Raw genomic sequence first — 20,451 nt, forward strand, 5'->3', positions numbered from 1 at the left:
ATAGCAGTGTGGCTTTTCTTCAGGCTAAGTAAGTGCTCACCGAGTACCAATATAGTGCCGCCATGGACATATCTATTACCAACAATATAAACAGCACTAGCTAAAATATTGTAACATTTCAATATGCATATGAACTAGCGTGGCGCAGGAGATTGTCTGCTACACGCAGTGCTTCTCAACCTTTTTCAGTTCGCGACTCACTTTTAATGCAAGTTTTATTGTGCGACCCACAATGAGATATGACATTTTTATTATGGCATCTTTACTACTGGCGTACGTACTGAAATAGTTAATGCGACACAACACGTCTAATTGAGTAATTCTTATATATTTGTTGCATAATTGTTACATAATGGTAATGCAATAATTTCCCGATCTAACAGAAAACAGGGTGCACACTGCACAATTCATGAAAATGGAAAGTCAACAAATGAAGTGAAGATAAATGTAGCGATGGCGAAAGCGCAGTATTGTTCAAGACCAAACTGCGGCTTCTGAGATCCGTAGTAATGTCGGTATTTTTTAGAAAATTTTAACTTTCAGTAACATTTAGAAATGCTTCGCGACCCACCAATGGGTCACGACCCACCGGTTGGGAAGCACTGTGCTACAGCACAGGCTCGCAAATGAATTTTTGCGCCCGGGTCATGTCAACTTTGGACTCCCCAAAATAAGTCCATTTCGGTTCTTATTTGATGTTAAATAATTCTACGTTGTAAATGTTAGAAATGTATTGTAGGGTAGGCCTACATTTTTGATAACTCAAAATACTTCCCCTATAAAAATCGCTCCCTTCTCAGAGAATTTTTCAATCTAATTCTTTTCAGTAACACAACTTTTTGCGTCTTGTCTTCAGCTGCGTCCTAATTGTTTGAGTGAAGTCTTTTCCCGCTTCTTAAGTAGTCGCACTCTTCATCTACATAGCCCTCCCGTATTTTCATCATCCATCCAATAATACTCATTTCATTTTTCATGTGCCATCATTTTAGTCTTTTTAGAGAAGGCGAGTGTATATTAGGCCTAAGTTTCAAGCTTTCGCCGAAAAGTCACATAAAATTAGAAATAAAATTCTGTTGAAAATATATGCAAGAAAATTAAAAATTTTAAAAAGGAAGACATTTGGGCATGTTCGAATGTCCTCCGAAGAGAATTTATTTTTCTTAAAAAAAAAAGACAAAACCTAAAAGAGGACATATGGTCTCCCACATCACATGTCACTGATGACGTCATCTAGTGCGGCCAAATATTGACGTGGTAAACTTAACGAAATGAAAAATGTTTTAATCAATCAAAGTTAAATTTATCAATTCGTCAAAGGATATTAAAATGCTATAGGCTAGCTGGTCAACCCTTTTATACAACTCTGAAACTTGAACAGTGTCACAAAAAATCGAGAAACGGAACGATGCCTTTGAGCTCTGGACATACAGGCAAATGTTAAAACGTTTATGGAAACAAAAGATCACTAACGATGAAGTATTATCCAAATTTAATTCAAGCAAAATTCTCTTACAAATAGTCAAAAGAAGAAAATGGAAGTATTTCGGACACACAATAAGGCAAAACTCGTTACAAAGATCATTAATAGAAGGGAAGATAAACGGTAAAAAGGAACAAAGGCAGACCAAGAATGATTTGGACATCAAACATCACTAAATGGACAAAATTAAGTTATGAAAATGCAGTGCGAACAGCTCATGGTCGAAAACAATGGCGCATTGTATCTAACCCTCAATACGAGGAAAGAACTTAATGATGATGATGATGAACTTAAACGATAGGAGGTCGAAGATATTTAGCACAAGCAAGGAAGGGTCAGCGTAGATTCCAACCATCACCTGACTCGTCTTTCTCATAAGCGTCAAGGCTGCAGCGATTAGCGCGTCGTCGAGATAATTTTCGAGTTTAAGTGATAAAACCTGTGAAAATCTATGAAAACTACACTGTAAAAAACAAAAAGTACTCGTAGATAAAGAAACACAAACAAATCTGTAAGCTTCTCCAAATGAAACTAAACGATGAACATCCTAGCAGGAACCATATGGGCCCACATCAGACTATCTGTTTAGTAGTGAAGTGAGCAAACAACGATACGGCAAAGCAAAGAAAAAGGGGGTGACAAAGGGTTTAAGTTGATGGCTCCAGGCTTCGACTGCCAACAAGCTTCTCTTGGTAAAGATTTCACGAAGTAACCGAAAACATTTCAACATAGGCTAAAGTGTTGGTGGCATAATGAGAGTAACTCTCTACCAAAAAGTGTATGCTTCCATAACAATTAATTAAATTGAACGTATTGATTTTTGGTTATTGAGGTTAGTCCTATTTTAACACGAGGAATTATCTTGTTATAAATAAGTAGGCTACTGGTGGAGTAATTTTATGGTTTATACTTTATACGAACTGAGGAGTAGAACAGGAGGCTACTCAATTTGGGAGAGTCCTTATTTAACTGTATACAAACAAACTTTCTCAATGTGTAATGTGCATGTCACAGCTCTGGCATTTGTGTTTGGAGCAGGGCCTTCTTGTATTAAAAACGAAGACTGTTTGAAACAAAAATATTTTCCTAACTGAGCCACCCAGCTTTGTGGCTACTTTTCACGCTGTGAGTGACAGTGAAGCATCAACTATATGAAAACACCCTTGAAACCCATGGCTAATGGAAAGCTGTGGTTGAAAGGGGCGCATCAAGTTGTCCGTGTGTGCGGCAATAAGGAAACGATGTTGATTGGAGAGGCAATGAAGAACGTCGATATTATGAAGCCAATTGATGAACTTGGATTGAGTGTGGTAGTCGATAGGTCAGTTGTTTGGACTATTCGAAACAAAAATATTTCGTTTTGACAATTTGTTGTATTGATTTTGTTTCGGATTAAGGCTTTCTTTAGGACAATTGCTGCAAGGAGAGAATTGAACACCCCAATAGTGACAAAATCGAATTCTGATGATGTGAAGAACTGCATTTCGGTTAAAAAATATCGTTTTGAATAACTTTATAGTAAGGCCTAGACTTGGTTGGTTTTTGAATCTTTATCCTCGGACAGACAAAGCCTTGATCGGTTATTTCTGGTAGTTTCGCATACCTGTAGAGGCTCTTGGCACAGGGCCGGTTACCGAGATTGGCAGAGTGAAGTTGTTCCGTGGGAATTATTTCATTCACTAGGTGCCGCTGAATGAAGAGCAGTCCTGAAAGTGCGTTGCTCAAGCGCACACCCCGAGAGTCGAACCTGCGCCGCGTGATGTTGAGCCGGGCGCGTAACTACTGAGCTATCGGGGCGGACTTATCCTGAAGGGAACGGTTAGGGAACGTTCAAATATTACGTAACGCTTTTTTTCCGAATTTTTGACTCCCCCTCCCCCATGTAACGCCAACGTAACGCTTTTTTCAATCCCCCCCTCCCCCATGTAACGCTTTTTCACTGCGAATTCAGCACAAAAAACTACCATTCCGTGGTCGAAAGCGTTACGTGACGTTTTGCTTGAACCCCCTCCCCCCCGATGTGACGCTAACGTAACGTTTTGCATAAACCCCCCCACATGCATAAACCCCCCCACATCTATATTTAATTTCGAAGCAAAACAGAACTCATTTTGCTTCGACTTGAAAAGACTGATTTAAAGACCGGGTAAACTTTGAAATTGGTGGGTTAAGATGCACGATATCGAGCAATAAATTTCATTATCAACAAAGAACGAATGCACAAAGCGACGTGACATAGCATCACATTCACTGAATAGATTATGCATTTGCGCATTTTGTTTTGCTGGTGACGACGTGTGAGGTTAGCCCTTGCAGAAAAGTTGCTTTTGTGACATCGTTTTTACGTTGTGGTGACATCGTTTTTACGTTGTGGTGACATTGTTTTAACAGCAATTTTAGCTCACATCAAAATGGTGGGCCATTTAATTTCTCGGTCTACCAATATCCTTTTTTACATTAATTCAACATCTGCGGACGTTGAATCCATGTAAAGACGAGCTGGTTTGCTGGCGTGGCTGTTTCACAAACATGCACCTCCACATTGTATGTTCACGATACATTTTCGATGATTTCTAGTCCAAAATTGCATTATTTGTAGGTTCATCTATCACTACGATAATAACCTAAAAAAAATTACATTCTTGTATAACGACTTAAAAACATAACATTCTATTAGCACATCATGAAATTATGGTATGAACTAACAAATAAAATAAGCATAGGCCCAGTTGTTATCACTTCGTTGGTTATTTTTTTGGAATTTCCGGAGAATCTTGATTGCGGTGAAACATGTTGCCTGTCTTTTTTATAAATATTAGTTTAGATATCAGCAATCAATGCAAGCAACAGAATAAAACTGTCATTATTATTTGAGATTAAACAAACCTTTGATTAATGCATTTTTTTCTTAGTAATGGAATAATAGCGGATATTGGATCTGATGAGGAGATAGGAAGAAGATACCATGACTGTACTTTTAATGAAGTGGTTGATGCGAGTGGATGTTGTATCATTCCGGGACTGGTGGATTCACACACGCATCCAGTCTTTGATGGGGATCGGGTCCACGAATTTGCTCTTAAACTTGCCGGAGCTTCTTACATGGAAATCCACAAGGTGCATCTAAGAACGTTTGGTCGATGTTTGTTTTTGTTAATTTAACATCGTAAAATTATAAGATATTGAGTCAGTCTTTGAAAGGACGATATTTTAACAGGCTGGCGGCGGGATTCATTTCACCACGGAACACACTCAAAAGGCGACAGAAGATCGACTGTACGAATTGTTCAAACAGCGATTATTTCGGTAAGTTTAATGTGTTTTTTTTTTTGTACTGGCGACAGTACAGTATAGTCACATTTTAGCATAATATGCGATGAATGCTCTTTAATACAATCCACCATAATGTCACACAGAGATGTCAACCGTAAGCTACCATTCAATCAGCCTTTCGTTTTTGAAAGATTCGTAGTTGTTTTGCCTGAATTGTTAGTTGTTGAATTTCAATTAAGCTTCACTATGAAATACTGCCTAGCTCACAAAAACACTGGTGATATTTCAACAGTTTAAATTGTTTTCTTTTCTGTCGTTTGATAACCTGCCTGCAACCACTCCTTTTTTCCTCTATTCCTGGTTTTAAAAATGCACATATATTCGAAAAGAATGATCAAATGCGGAACTACTCTTGTCGAATGCAAGAGTGGGTTTGGATTGAACACAGAGACCGAGTTGAAAATGCTTCGTGTAATCGAGAGAGCGAAGAGAGACCCGGATGTGAAGATAGACATTTCTTCGACTTACTGCGGCGCGCACGCAATACCCAAGTATGTGACAAGAATAGTTATAGCAAGTTGTGAGATAAATGCATTAACTCTGTGGCATGAATTAGTGGTGCGATACTGACGAGCCCTGCCTCGTGGACAAAACAGTGGAGTCTGTCGCTTTCAACTTGCTGCGCTCGACTGCCGATAAACAGAAGGGAACTGATGGACAAACATTTTTTTAATTTATTAATTTGTAGACGAAAGTGGATCTTGAAAAATATGCCTTGACTTACGTGGCGTTTGAATGTATCTTTGGTAAGTTTTCATGATTGCGTCTAAGCTTGAAATTCGTTCTAAATTGATTCATTGCAGTACGCATGCTCAAAACGAGAAATTCTACTCTGCTTGTACAAAAAGTTTCAACAAATTTGTATATTAGGAGATTCTGAATCATTTACTGGTCGTTGGGAAACAAACTATTTTGGCTACTTTTTCTATCCATTAATTTCTCTCGATAAACCAATGTTCTTTGAGTGGACTGCTAGAGTTCTTAGGCGTTAACCACCATCACTTAATTTTCCTATTTCTTTTGTTTCGGCGCACGATATAAATGTATTGAGTTATAGAAGGTTATGAGGAAACGCTTTATCGTGGGATTACCTTTGATCGATAAAGTACCCACCTTTGAAAGTGTTTTGTGAAAGTTTTGTATTCGTAGCCTATATCTGTTTTGTTTTCAGGGGAATGACTCCTGAAAAAGCAACCCTTGATGTACTGAACAACCAGCTGCCTGCAATAAAGGCAGCTATCGATTCAGGAAGTCTGACTGTTGACAACGTTGATGTTTTCTGTGAGGAAGGAGTTTTCAATGTTGAGCAAACGAAACAAATTTTAGAAAAAGGTCAAGGGTACGGGATGAAGATAAATTTTCATGGTGAAGAACTGCACCAGTTGAATTCTGTAGAGGTACAATTTTCAATTGCATTAAATATTTTGACCATACCATACAAACATGAAGGCTGAAAGTATACAAATGAGCAACAACGTAGCCTATGATGATACACATAAGCGTACACAGAAGGGGCAGTCAACCCTTCATTGAACTTGATGTCTAAAAATCTTGTATTGTTTTTATTGCTTATATTGTGGCCTTCTTACACGCGTTATCGTTAGCCTTTAAGTAGGCTGTCATAGTTTAACGAAGCCTCACGCAATTTTTTTTAACCCCTCCCGCTATAATTTTTTTTTTTCAATGAAACTTCGACCTTTGGTTGCAATCTACCATAAAGAATTTAAAATTACATCTGGAAACTTGAAAATGGCACCATTAGCGTCCAGCTAAAGATAGTTCAAAAAAGCAAATTGTTAACATGTAGGGTAATCAAAACCCAGAAGTCGTAAAATAAGATTTTTTGTGATATTCAGGCTTACACCCGGTATTTAATGATTTAGATTAAGTGGATATGACGGCAATAAAGCCAATCTCCATGTCCACCTTTAGGCAAAGCCATTAAGTATCTTGCAAAGATACACCTGCACTCTACTGAGCGGTGTCGAACCGGTAGCTTTTCGAACGTGAAACCAGAGCTCTTACAACTCGGCTATGCAGCCGATAAAGATGGCCTATTGTATGTAGCCTACATGTAAAACTATCTATGCAAAAAAGATGACGCTTTGGCTTTGGTTGTTTTTGGCCACCTTGTAATATATATCACTCTTTTTCAGTCAAGAAAAACATTACTAGTAATTGATCTTCCATCAATCAATACTGTATTTTTAGATGGGAGCTCTCTTGCCCGCTTCAGCAATAAGCCACTTGGAACACATATCAGATGCTGGTATTGAAGCCATGGCCAAATCTCTGTCGGTAGCGGTTATTTTGCCAACTACTGCTTACATATTAAGGTAACAAGCTTTGTTTTGGTATTGCGATGATGCTTTACACCATCAAATTAACGCAGACAGAAACATATCCAGACATTGAATCAATGCAAAAACTGATTGATTTGCTGGCCGGTAGGCCGACAAAGCTATCTTTCACTAAATCTTTCAGTATACTCGACTACTTTACTCTTCATCTACTGCAAATAGGCTGTTTAGGAAACTAAAAGAAATATTTTGCAAGGGACATTGCATGCTACATACCTTGGGTTGATCTGGATGAAAAACAAAATTAAACTTGATCCCTTTAATCAAAAATAAACATTCTTTCTAGACTAGTCCCTCCTCCAGTTCGAAAGATGATTGAGCATGGTGTACCAGTGTCCTTGGGCTCCGATTTTAACCCAAATGCTTTTTGCTTGAGTATGGTCAGTGATTGTAATGAGCCATGATTTACAAGTTGTGTTTTCTATTTTGATTTAGATTTATGTCGAAAATTTTGTTGTTAATGTTCGGTTTGCAGACGACAGAGCATTCACTCTAACACTATTCACTCTAACACTTTAACATTAACACTAAATTCCGTTCATTAATTTAAAACTTCAAATTTTATACATTTTATCGTATAATGTTCCCTTTCAAAACAATAACAATGCCATAACTATTATGTTGTGTTTTGTGCTCATTGTGACAACACACAGTACAATGTGAATCACAGATGCAACACAATACACAGCTGGAAGCAGAGAAGGAAGGTATAGTCGTTGAGTTAACTGCCCCAAAACAAGACACAACCAAAAGTAAAGCAAAATTGATGCTATTTGACATTCTGCAGACTGTAAATTAATGTAAAAAGAAAGCCCACAAAAGTACAAGAAATTTTACAGAAAAGTAAAGTACATTTATTATTAGATAAATCAAATATAGTTATTACTATCTGAAGCCTTTACAAATTGTTTCACCTAACGGATCATCAGAAGGTCTTATTCAAATAGAATTCTATTTGAATAATTTCTAATGAATTCTAATGAATATTTGAATGAATTCTAATGAATAGATTCTATTTGAATAAGACCTTCTGATGATCCGTTAGGTGAAACAATTTGTAAAGGCTTCAGATAGTAATAACTATATTTGATTTAATTTGCTCTGCTTTGCTTTTATGCTTAGCATTGAGCACTTTTTTGTAGTATTGATAGTTTTCATTGTTTTTTTATTATTAGATAGATATTATTATGATTGATATTAGATTTATTAGATATTTTATTTATTACGTTTATTAGACTCATCTATTTTTTTCTGCAGCCTGCAACAATGCATTTGGCATGTGTTAACCTCAGGATGACCATGAACGAATCTTTAGTGGCTTCAACAATAAATGGGGCAGCTTCTCTAGGAATGTCAGATATGCACGGAAGCCTCGAAGTCGGAAAAAAGGCAAACTTACTGCTAGTGGATGCACCGAGGTCAGTCACGTGATACATTAGAGTTGCTTTAAGCCAATGATTTTTACTAAGTTGATTTTTCCTTGTAACAAAGTGAGTTAGGTTGCCCTTTGTAAAGTTTTGGATATTGTCCCAGCCAGATGATTGACAGATTGTATGGAGACTATGCTTCATGTAAGTTATATTTACGGAGAAAGAATGTAATTATAAAGCTTTGGTAGAGAGTTTGCTTTGTTTAACCATAGAGAAATAAAATTTCTCTAGGAATGTAAGAATGAATATGAATGAATAAGAATGAATTTCTCTAAGAGATTTCTCTAAATTTCTCTAAGAATTTCTCTAAGAATGTAATTGTTTCCAAAGTAATGACTGGTCTTCGATCTTCTCAGACTGAAATATTCTCACAATCTGTTTGTGGTTTTTGTTTTAAAATGCATCAAAAGCAATGATGATCATCATTGCAGCTATTATTTATTGCAAACTAATTGTACATATGAATAAAGAAATAACAGTAATCTCTCAAGTACATGTAGCTCCACACAAAGTGAAATTTACGTGACTTTTGACTCTTTTTTTATTTGTTTAAAAATAATGTCTAAAAAGACATTTTGACTCTTTTATGTTTGTTTAAAAGTAAATTGTGCAAATACTGTAAACTCCGAAAACTATGGCAAAAAACGGCTTTCTCAAGCAACGCTGGCTTAACTTATACTCATTTGGGCAGCGCACGTCAAGAACAGCTTCCATTTAGCGGCACCTTAAACTAATAGAATGTCAGTAAGAACACTTCAGCAACACCTGGAAACTTCACGCTGATATGCAAAACTAGCAGCATTAAGCTTTGTAGGTTTTCTCAATCATTGGATGAACATTTCCGCAATCAATGGATGAAACTATTATCTTTTACAAAGAACCAGTTGGTCACAGCGGTAAACCATAATCTCTTCGTGGGAAAATTGTAACATAAAGTTCCCGGATCCGTTCGTCTGTATGTAATGACCGAAAAGAAACACTCTTCTGAAAACGTCTATTCGAGAATTGTATTTCTGTAAAAAATAGCCCACTGGCTGTCGAAATTGGGTGCAACGCGATACGCCACTAAAACTTGTCACTACAATGCAAATTACCGAGATAAAGACGGAAATTTCGTTCAGCTGGCAAGCACTAAGCAAAACAGTTAAATATGCGACCAACTTTCAAGCAACAATTTTAAGAATGACGAGAATAGATTGCAATATTTCAAACGCACGTAAGCAGTTTCTGTGACGTAATAATGATAACCATTATGAAGTTATTCCAGCACCTGTTAGATTTGGCTTACACCATATCTCGTAATTCAAGATTTAACGATGATGTAATGTTATGCTGCAGCTGAAATGTTTTACAGGTCTTGCAAACGATGGTGCAATCTGCTCATTTTTTAAAAATATTCCATTACGTAATACGCTAAGATTCAGTAGACCTGAACGGTTTTATATGACGTTTGATTTGGTGAACAATTGTCTGGAACACCAGTTTAAAAAGCACGTTTCCAAATGTTTCTGCACAATCGATTGTAATTTGTTTTTTACAGTTGGGAACACCTTGTGTATCAATTCGCGGGACACGATGAAGTTATAAAAGCTGTCATTCATGGAGGTGAAATAGCTTATCAGAAATCTTGAAACTGCAACCAGCCATGTTTTGACTTATCCTCGTGAAAACTCAGATCAAACAACTAAAAAAAATATTGTAATTGTTATGCTTGTGTGGCACTTGGCGCTATTTTGAGCTTGATCAATGCTGTTGGTGCGATTTTTAAGATTGTGAGCGTCTTTTTTGCGTGTGGTGATGCCTTGGTGGGCTGTAGCTTTTGAAATTATTTCTTATTGATTGGCTTGTACTCAGATAGGCCTAGGTAAAATGAGATGTCAATTCCACCTTAGCAGGACAGTTTTTATTTTTGTGTTGGTGTTGCAGGCTTATTTGTATGGATTGTAGGGAAATGAAAATTTGAAATCATTTTAGTCTAACTCCAAAATGTCAATTTCGGGTATCTTTCTGTTTATAGAAATACTACCGCAGCTTCATCGTGGCCAGCAAAAGTTTCCTTTTTACATCGTTATAACGTTGCCATAAGTTTGTATGTGCAATAAATACATAGGCCTATTTAGATTTTTGAATGAGAATTACTTCGAAGCTGGTTAGTCGCAGGGTCAGCTGGTCGATATAGGGAGTTTAGATCATAGGAATATGAAGCTACATCCGTTTTTAGCTCATTCGCAACACTAGAAGGGTTACGTTTTTTCTGTTATACGAAATAAAATAGTTTTAAAGTCATTTAAGGTTTTTTTAAAAGCAGGCTAGCAGCGAAGCGTTTAAAAATAATTGGAATTTGATCCTTTTATGTTGCCGGAAACGCGAAGCTGCGCGTACCGTAATGTTCCTCTGGTCAATAGCAGGGTGACTTGGCTAGTAGCATGTGGTAACTGCTTGGTCTCACTATTTAAATTTCGAATTCGAAACCAGAATTTCACATCACAGAGCAAGAAATTCCGACCACAAAATCAGAAGTTTTTAGTAGAAGCCAGATTTGCTTCAATTCAAGTAAAGTCGTTTAGGCTACATCAAGTCTACAATTAATTCGGTTAGCCTATTTGTGGCACTTGCTTACTGATGACAAGCCCTACTAATAACGTCGATTGAAGTTATTGCTACAGCGACATTTGAATAGTCATGCGCAGTGTTTTTTTTTGGGGGGGGGGACCGAAACGGTCCCCCAAATTTCTCCAGCGGTTTCCCAAAATTTGGACTTGCAACTACAGTAGAAAAGTAATGGTTGTTTCTCGCTAAGTCTTAAGCAAATATGGTTATTTTTTGGTATTTAAATGAAACACTGGTGGTCTCTTAAGACTACTTAGCGGTCACCCAAACCAAACCTTAAAAAAAACCTGGTCATACGAATGTAAGCTACATGTTCACCATGGTGTTGCTTACTTCTATACAGTAAAAGGCGTTTTTCTCGATCAAGTTTTATTACACTAGTCTTACAACACGAGTGAGATACGATCTAACGTAAGACCTCTGACCTTTCAAACGCATGTCTCAACACGGGTTTAGTGTAGATTTCGTATGGTTGAATTTTTCAATGGTTCATGTAAAGCACAGAGAGACAAGATTGACCAAAAATGTTCAACAACCAATTGGTATAGAAAGCATCTGATCGACTGGATTAGCAAGAACAGGGGAAAGCATTCGCTCTGCAGTGGGCTAATAGGACAGGCGGAAAATGATAATGATGTTAGTAAACCTATTAGTAACTGACAACACAAATGTTGAAAAAAACATTAAATTGATTTTAATGTCTTCATTTTCCTCTCTTTCACGATCCTTCAACATGTTCGTTCCCACGGTAGAGTTAAGTGGGCCCCCGACTTGGCAAACAAAAACCTGGCAAGATCAAGCAGTTCTGATTCGACTCTTCGTGCGTGCGCTTGAACAACGCATTTCAAAATAGATGGTCATTCAGCAGCACCTAGCGGATGGAATACTTAGGCTACAGGCAACAAAACAGCAACAATCGGAAACTTTGCTTTGTCAATCTTGTTGACTGGGCCTGCGTCAGTGGTTTAAACTTTAAAGCCTCTAGAGTCTACAAGTCTTCGAAACTGTCAGGATTTACCTTTCAAAAAAACTTTTTCAGTCCGAGAATAAAGATTTAATCAAACAAGTCCGCCCCGATAGCTCAGTGTCCGCCCCGATAGTCCGCCCCGATAGCCTACTTCAATACCTACAGTACCTACTCAAGATAGCTAAAGGCCTTTGTCATCAATATCTTCTCATCATTTTTTTTTCATTTACAACAAAAAAAATTCAGCATCAATCTGCATTAGACGTCGTAGTGGGGCCCATGCTTTGTTTAAATGCTTAAAATCAGCTTCAAGTTTGGTTTAATTTAAAATAACATGTAAATAACTTGGAAAAAGTTTAAAATAACGTACAAGTAAGTTAACATTCATATTCCAAGGGGTGCAAGTAGGCTACAAAAGCAGTGATGAGCAAAGTATTTAATTTTGGGCATGTATTATGTGACTATGTGAAATAGGGTTTCATAAGTTACAATTTAAAAATGTAAATGAGCAAAGAAAATACAAATTTATGAGCTTAACTACTGTCATGAGGATTGTAAGCTACTTTTAGTACCTAAAATAGTCGGCCCGCCGACTCTGATAAAATCTCAACTTCCACAAAAGTAAGAAAATCGCCAAAAGATTGTAAAAATGAAAATTGTACAGACTAGTCTACTGCTACAGAAGATAAATATTTTTGTCTGATTTCTGATTAACGCTGAACTCGAGAAAAACATTTTTGTAAACAAAAATAAATGCTTTATGAATCATAGTTCGTTCCACTTGAATCCTTAGAAAAAGAGATTGATAAGTTTGCTTTAGATTAGTGTTCGACTTCGTTAGGCAATTTGTAGAATCAGCCGATGCGATAACTGAAAGGTTGTCTCAAGGAGAGAAAACTATAATGAAGCCATAAAATAAATTATAATAGAAAAAGTGTTGATCCAGTTAATCTTCAGTTAATCAGGGTTCACCAGTCACTGGGATGGTGCAAGGCAAACAAACAAAGGGGCTACAAAAAACGAAATATTTTGACAATATCAAGCAAATTACCGGAATAAAAAGTATGCCAGAAGTACTAGCAAAAACAGAGAAGAATGGAGGGAATTCATATGGGAGAACACAGCTGATCAAATATGATTAATATGTTGAAGAAGACGAATCAGGGTTTTGACTTTTTGTCCTATGCCCCTATGACAGTATCCAGAACCGTTGAGAAATAATATGGGTACTGTACCAATGAAACCTTCGGGCCCCAAATCAAAACATTTCTTAAAAAACGCACCATTTCCAAAGAATATGCAGTGGTTTCTTTAAACTTTCTGGTCCCTTGGAAAGATTACGGGCCCCTAAATCAAGCCGGAACTGGGTCTATAACTACCCCATAGACTCCTCTGTCAACGATACTGGCAGTGACTCCTCCGTTATGTTAGGATATTTAAACGTAGGAATGTGATGCGAGATTTTACTCAAACAAAGCTAAGGTTTCCCGAAATCGCCTTAACAGTTTATGCACATTAAAATAAGACCTTTATAAAGCTTCATAGAACTCAGGATTAATAGTTTGTCTGTTCTGTCATGGGGGCAGTTGGTCTACACCAAGGAGGCCAAAAGGCTTAAGCCTGAAATTAACGTCAATGGCAGAACAGATGATTTGTTATGGCCTTCGTTTGAGACGTTTAATTAATGGCAGCTGATAGTGCGTCAAAAATCAATTACCAAAAAGGAGAAGTTTGTCTGAACGGTTCATTTATTTCAGGAAGGTGTGCAAAAAGGCAAAAACAATAATAATTTGTTTACTTATTTTCGTGAGAAAAGACAGGAGCAAACATTTTGATGTTGGCTATGCCTATTGCCCATGGCGCCCTCTAATATAGCTCGCCGTGCTATTGCCTATAGTAACCTTTTCCCATTGACTGCACATTGCACAAGAACACTTGTGTTATAATCTTTCGTATCGATGCATCGATAGCATCGATGCTACAACCGACCAAAATAAATTTAAAACTACGTGGCCTATTGAAAGTATGAGATTTCTGGCTTGTTTAATGAACACAATGACAAAGCCAACCCATGCTATAAAAGTGGAATCAAAGTCATTGAAAAAACGCCCGCTGAACAACTTCTAAGTTAGACCTACAGCTTTTTTGCGGCACTACTAACATCATCTCAAAGTTGCAAAGCACTGGTATGTGAGCCAGCAAAAATATTCACTTTTTACAAGCTAATTATGGAATTACAGAACAATACAAATAAAAAAAATGAAAAAACGAGGAAGCTTTATATGAACGCATCAGTGAGTTAAAACGTTGAGTTTTTTAACTGTCAATTGATGTTGTTGTAGCTATTTGTTTCAACATTCTGTGGATTAATCGTCTTTAAATTTATCATAATGCTACTAAACTAATGGCAAAGTAGCGTAAGATTTGAACTACAGTAAATTACCATGTGATTTAAGTTAGCCTACTTACCACCAAGTGTTATTTGTTTCGCTGAGAAATAACAAAATACAAGCACTCCGGCTTCAAAAATGTAAGTGAAAAATTCCATAAAATCATAAAATACTCACTCGATTGATATACAGTAGGGGGAAGGTGGGGTAAAGTGGAATACTTAAGGGTTAATTCAGTACAGTTCACTGATTTTGCCAAAAAATTTAACTTTATTTATTTGAGCGTTAACTGTAACATATTTCGACAATTTTTAAAGTGCGTTTTTGATGACGCCAGCTTTTTTATATAAATTCTTTTAATTTTAAAATTACCTCCAATAATCCACTTTACCCCACATATGTGGGGTAAACTGGACCGTTGTAAGTTTTGAGCAAATTCCGTAATTTTTTCCACGCAATCAAATTATTTACAACTAGCATCATTAGCGAAGACATTATGAAACTTCACAACTGCAGTTCATAAGTCCATTACGAATCAAACTTTGAAAATTGTTTTTAAAAACAGAGTTCACAGATAAAGTTGTCATCCTCTTCATTGCAACCAGCGCAGCCTTCATGCGCCCACAGGATGTCCTTTGGTGATAACGAGGCATTCTGAAAAAAAAGAATACAACTAAGTTAAGAACCAGCTCGTCTACTCGATCATGATTGGTGGGATATTCCGCCCCGTTAGCTCAGTGGTTACGAGCCCGGCTCAAGATTATGCGGCACTGGTTCGACTCTCGGGGTGTGCGCTTGAGCAACGCATTTCAAGACTGCTCTCCATTTAGCGGCACTTAATGGATGGAATAATTTCAAGCAACAACACCTCAGCAATCGGAAACTTCACTCAGCCAATCTCGGTAACCGGCCCCTGCGTCAAGAGCCTCTACAAGTATGCGAAACTACCAGGAATAACCTATCAAGGCTTTGTCAGTCCGAGGATAAAGATTCAATAACCAACCAACCATATCAGAACAACTATCCACTCAAGTGCTAATTAGGCCTACACAGCTGTTGTGTAAAATAAGCTACAAGATTATAAGTAACACACTAACACAGCACCTAATTCGGTCAAGAAATCATAAACAAACAAAAAAGTATGTATGACGGGGTAAAGTGGATCACCACTGGTCCACTTTACCCCACCTCTACATTACTACTAATTTAACTGTTGGCCAAATTTAGGCTAGTCAGCAACATGAGTGAATCCACGTAATGCGTACGTGATATAGTGAGGCTCAGTTTTATCATTCAAAAAAACTTCTACCTTATGTAGCCTACATAAGATACAATTTAAGTTACCATACATACCTTTCAATAGATCAGAGGGTGCAAAAAGTAATTTCAGTGCTTTTTTGTGTCTTCTAAACCATGAAACCTTGAATAATGGCGTGTGCAGCTACTTTTCGTCATGCTTCACTAAACTTAATGGTATCCGCTTAGTAGTGAAACTTTAATAGCAAAAAAATGCGGGGTTCCACTTTACCCCGTTGGTCCGCTTTACCCCACCTTCCCCTACACTGGTGAAATCTCTTGCCAACAAGCATAGGTCACTGGCCGTATGTATTTTCACTTCTGATCAAACCCCAGTCAGCAAATCACTCTGCAGGCGATTCGTCAATGTAACAAAAAACTGATTTGCTGACTGGGGTTCATAAGTAGCAGTGTTACAATTTTGTTCACATCATTAAGTTCCTTCCAAGCTTCCTCGTATTGAGGGTTGGGTACAATGCGCCATTGTTCTCAATCATGAGCCTGCTGTTCGTACTGCACTTTCATAAGTTAATTTTGTCCATTTAGAGATGGTTGTCCAAGCCATTCTTGGTCTGCCTTTTTTACTACTTATCTTCCCTTTTATTAAATGATCTTCGTAACGAGATTTGCCTTATTGTGTGTCTAAAATATTTCAATTTTCCTGATTAGACTATTTGCAAAAGAGCTTTGCTTGATTTGAATTTTGATAAGGCTTCATGGTTAGCGATCTTCATCGTTCACATAACATCAATTAAAGGCATACTAAAGGAAAATTTCAAACCGGAATTAAGCATTAAAATGAGTAAACTGAACATTCAAGAATACATTTCAAAAACAATTACCCAAAAAAAATTGTTTTCAATGGCGCTGGCAAAGCCCAAAGTCCAGTGTTTCATTTATTTTCATTTTTTTCAAAATGACCAAAACGTGCAAACACAGCTCAAGAATACGTCATAAAGTCCAGCAATAACAAAAGCCACGTTACCAATCTGATGTTTTGAGCAAACTGTCTGCTGTTTTGATGTTAAAATGTGCTGTTTTGATGTAAATACATACATAGCCTACAGTCAAATCGCCCGCAGTAACAATTATTGCGTGATCGGTTGATTGCTAGACTTTATGACGTAGACTTTATGACGTTCTTTACAGTCGCACGCTTCGTTGCTCAGGCCAATCTCGTTTTGAAAGCTCTGACAAAAGCACGCGCACAATGGTGGTCAGACCGCAATGGGGCAAAATTTTATTGAAAATCGTTTTATGGTAGCATGTTAAACACAAAGAACGTGGAAAATCGCCAAGTCAGGTTTTTCCTTTAATACCCCTTTAAAACTAGATTGTGGCCTATTTTTCTAAGAGGATAAGCAAAGTTGAATGTGCTGCTTACAGACAGAGACAATCTATAGAACAAAAGATATCAGACTCAGACTGTGCGTGTTGACCTTTTTGGCAAAGTTGGGTAACCGTTTGAGGAATTTGTTGCGCTTCCAACTAACAAAGTGAGCCTTTTTGTGTTCATCATCTTACATTGTACCAACGTCTGTTATCAATTGATGAAATAAAGATGACTTTGTTGGCTGTGACGCAAACTTGTATCGATAACAAATTTTCAGAGACGACTTTTTCAACCTCTTTCAAATTTCTCCCCGCAGAGCAAACAATAGCAAAAGAAAAGCAAGGCTTGAGACGTGATTTTAGGCGTAGAAACAATAGCAGGTCTCGAAGATGACAAAAGTTTCAATTACTCTATTCATTCCCTGTCTGAAAATATTGGCTCATAGTTTAAAGCAACTTCATGTCAAGTTAACCAAAATCTTCTTTTAGGGTCGACTGGATTAAAAACGTAACTAAAGTAAGAGGATTCCTAATAGTTCACAACAGGTCACGTTGTAACTTTAGCAGGTATAATTTAATCTTGCCTGGTGTGCCAACATAAGAAGTAAAAAAAGACTAGGTTTAAACCTTTTTGAAGATTCTCCAACTGAACTTCAGTAGGAGAATCTCGACTATGCATTTCCGAATTTATATAAAATTACCGCTACTGTGGCATCATTCGGGTCCAGTAGTGCGGTTTGTAAGAGTGGCTTCTCGGTTTATCTCGGATAGACAAGCCTACACGCAGGTCTATATTCCAGACGAGACCGGTGAACTTGGATATGTTGGGGTTTGAAAAGGAAATGACCGAGAAAATATACCTGGACGTTTTTGTTAATAAATTCAGTGAAGTCCATCCATGCCTTCTGTTAAGGTAGGACCTAGCCTATCTATGGCGAGGATACATTTCATTGATGGTGTGAAATATATTCTCACTATTATCAATAAAGGATTGATCTTGAAGAGATGATTGTTGATTCTGCACTAGAGAAAATGAGGTGCAATGTAGACATTGTACAATTATTTACAAAATTATGAGTGACATGTGCAGCGGCTGCAGCTCTATTTGATCATACCCCTATTCTCTATGTATAGTATAAAAAATTTGGTGCGATTTATGCAGCGCATTAGAGGAAAATGTAAATAAACTAAAACGAACTCGATGTCCATGAAAGGCAATGCATTAACTAACAAAAAAACCAACTACAAAATCATAAATTTCACTGCAGTTTGCCAATTTTTAAACCATTTTATTGCTAGTTGATGGTCGGATGTTTTAAAAATGATTTGCTTCTCAATTTCTATGCTGTCGTCATTATAACTGTTTAAGCTACAGCATGTAGTTGACTCTACAATGCAAGTTCACGCTGCTATTTCTACGATAATCTATGCTAATGTAAACGCTGTAATACGATTAATGTTTTTCGTAAATATACCCACATTATGTACAAACGTCGTTTAATGATACGGAAGGTAAATTTGGGCCCTCTCTAGAATACTTATTGCTTTCCCCCCTGGTGCTCCAAGCTAGTTACAGGCCTGTACTGAAGCTCTATTTTTGTGTGAATCCGGATGGTTTAGACAACTTGAACTTCAATCTACGAAAATCAAAGATTACTGGTTCGATCAAGAGGAGGAGAACTAATTTTAGATAAAATTTTAGAAAGATATTTGACGCTTACCATATACCTATAGCAGCGCTGACAGAGGGTTTAGGGGTACTTTTGGGACCGAGACCTTCAAGAAACTACCTCGTATTGTTTTGATACGGTGCGTTTGTCTTAGAAGTATCTTGCTTTAGGGCCTGGAGATCTCATTAGTACTGAGCCCACATGGTCCTTTCAACGGCCCTGTATACTTAATTGAGTGTTCTGAGTCTACCACAATTTTTTTTATGCAACAGAAAATCAAAAGAAAAATATGATTAAGACGTTTTCTTCCATACAGCATGATGTCGGCTAAAATCTTAATTCTGATGATGCAAGAATATTTCGTTGTCAAAGCATCACAAAAAAGTCGTAAAACACACAAACCTTATTTACTTTTTATACAAAAGACCAAATATTTTACGTTTTTACAATCTCCGAATAAATCGGTAGAACCTAACTTGTGATTGGTATAATTATGTGCACGCCTACTATTCTAGACGCCACAAATTTCAGCTCCACTTTGGCGTTTTATCACGTGACTTGGTGTGTTAGTCTGTCGCGACAACCTTAAACATTTCGTGCGCTTACGAATTACGACACACAGCATTCATCATCTTTGTGGTCGTCATTTCAAACACAACGTCATCAAGTTGTGAATAGCATGGTCACTGAGCAGACTCATCAGTTTAAACTTGATTCAAATCGTCACTGTCTCATCAGTAGGAAAGTCTATTTATACCCACAACAAAAATTCCACAAGCTGAAACTGTCGCCTGTCAATCTCGACAACCAGTTTCCGTCAGTAGTTCAAGGCTTCACAAATACAAACAACTTGAGATTGCGTAATTGTTTAAATAAATGGTAGCCTACAGTAGTTTATAAAATTTGGTCTGAAAGTGCATGGATGTTAGGTAAGTATTATAATTTTTCTTTTTTATGGTTATGTGATGGCTGCATAGCTAAGTGTTGAGAGCACCCTGGTTCAATAGGGCGCCTGTTCGACACCGCTCAAAAGCATGTGGCTATGTCTTTGGTAACATACTTGAGGTCGATTGCGGAGTGGCGCCCCTTCGACTATAGCCTTTAATTTCTCTCATAATTATAACAGTGAGCTGCTCAAGAGAGAAATATCCGCGGCCCTTCTTAGAGCTATGCCTACTGAACTGAACTGATGTATTCGGTATAGGGAAAGTTCTCGTTACATTAAAAAGTAAGAAAATCGTACTGAAGAAAGTTGTAGTAAAATGTATTCATGTGATTTATTTGAGTACAATTCAATGTCGGCTGCATAGCCGAGTGGTGAGAACACTGGAACGGCAATCGAAAGGGCGCCGGTTCGACACCACTCAAGAGCATGCGGTTGTGTCTGTGGCAGTCCACTTGAAGGCATGCCTGAAGGTGGACACGAAGATTGGCTTCCTTGCCTTTCCGTCCACTTAATCTAAATCTTCAACCACCGGGTGTAAGCCTGGATACGAAAAACAAACAAAAAGCCAAATGTCTCCAAACATTCTTTGGTGAAAATTTATGATCTTGAACAACCGGTCTCCTACTACTCATTCCTA

At 37.4% G+C, this 20,451-nt stretch overlaps 1 protein-coding gene across 1 annotated transcript; it reads left to right on the forward strand.

The window, feature by feature from the left end:
* Window positions 1–2,522: 2,522 nt before the first annotated feature.
* On the forward strand, window positions 2,523–10,724 carry LOC145777952 (putative imidazolonepropionase). Its single transcript, XM_082589324.1, has 9 exons — window positions 2,523–2,801; window positions 4,393–4,597; window positions 4,698–4,786; window positions 5,143–5,304; window positions 5,985–6,210; window positions 7,025–7,149; window positions 7,460–7,553; window positions 8,431–8,591; window positions 10,144–10,724. Exons 1-9 carry the CDS (start codon window positions 2,632–2,634, stop codon window positions 10,232–10,234), a joined length of 1,323 nt encoding a protein of 440 aa, XP_082445450.1. The 5' UTR covers window positions 2,523–2,631; the 3' UTR covers window positions 10,235–10,724.
* The last annotated feature ends 9,727 nt before the right edge of the window (window positions 10,725–20,451 follow it).

Source organism: Aplidium turbinatum, chromosome 10, assembly GCF_918807975.1.
Source record: "Aplidium turbinatum chromosome 10, kaAplTurb1.1, whole genome shotgun sequence".
Classification (NCBI taxonomy): Eukaryota; Metazoa; Chordata; class Ascidiacea; order Aplousobranchia; family Polyclinidae; genus Aplidium; species Aplidium turbinatum.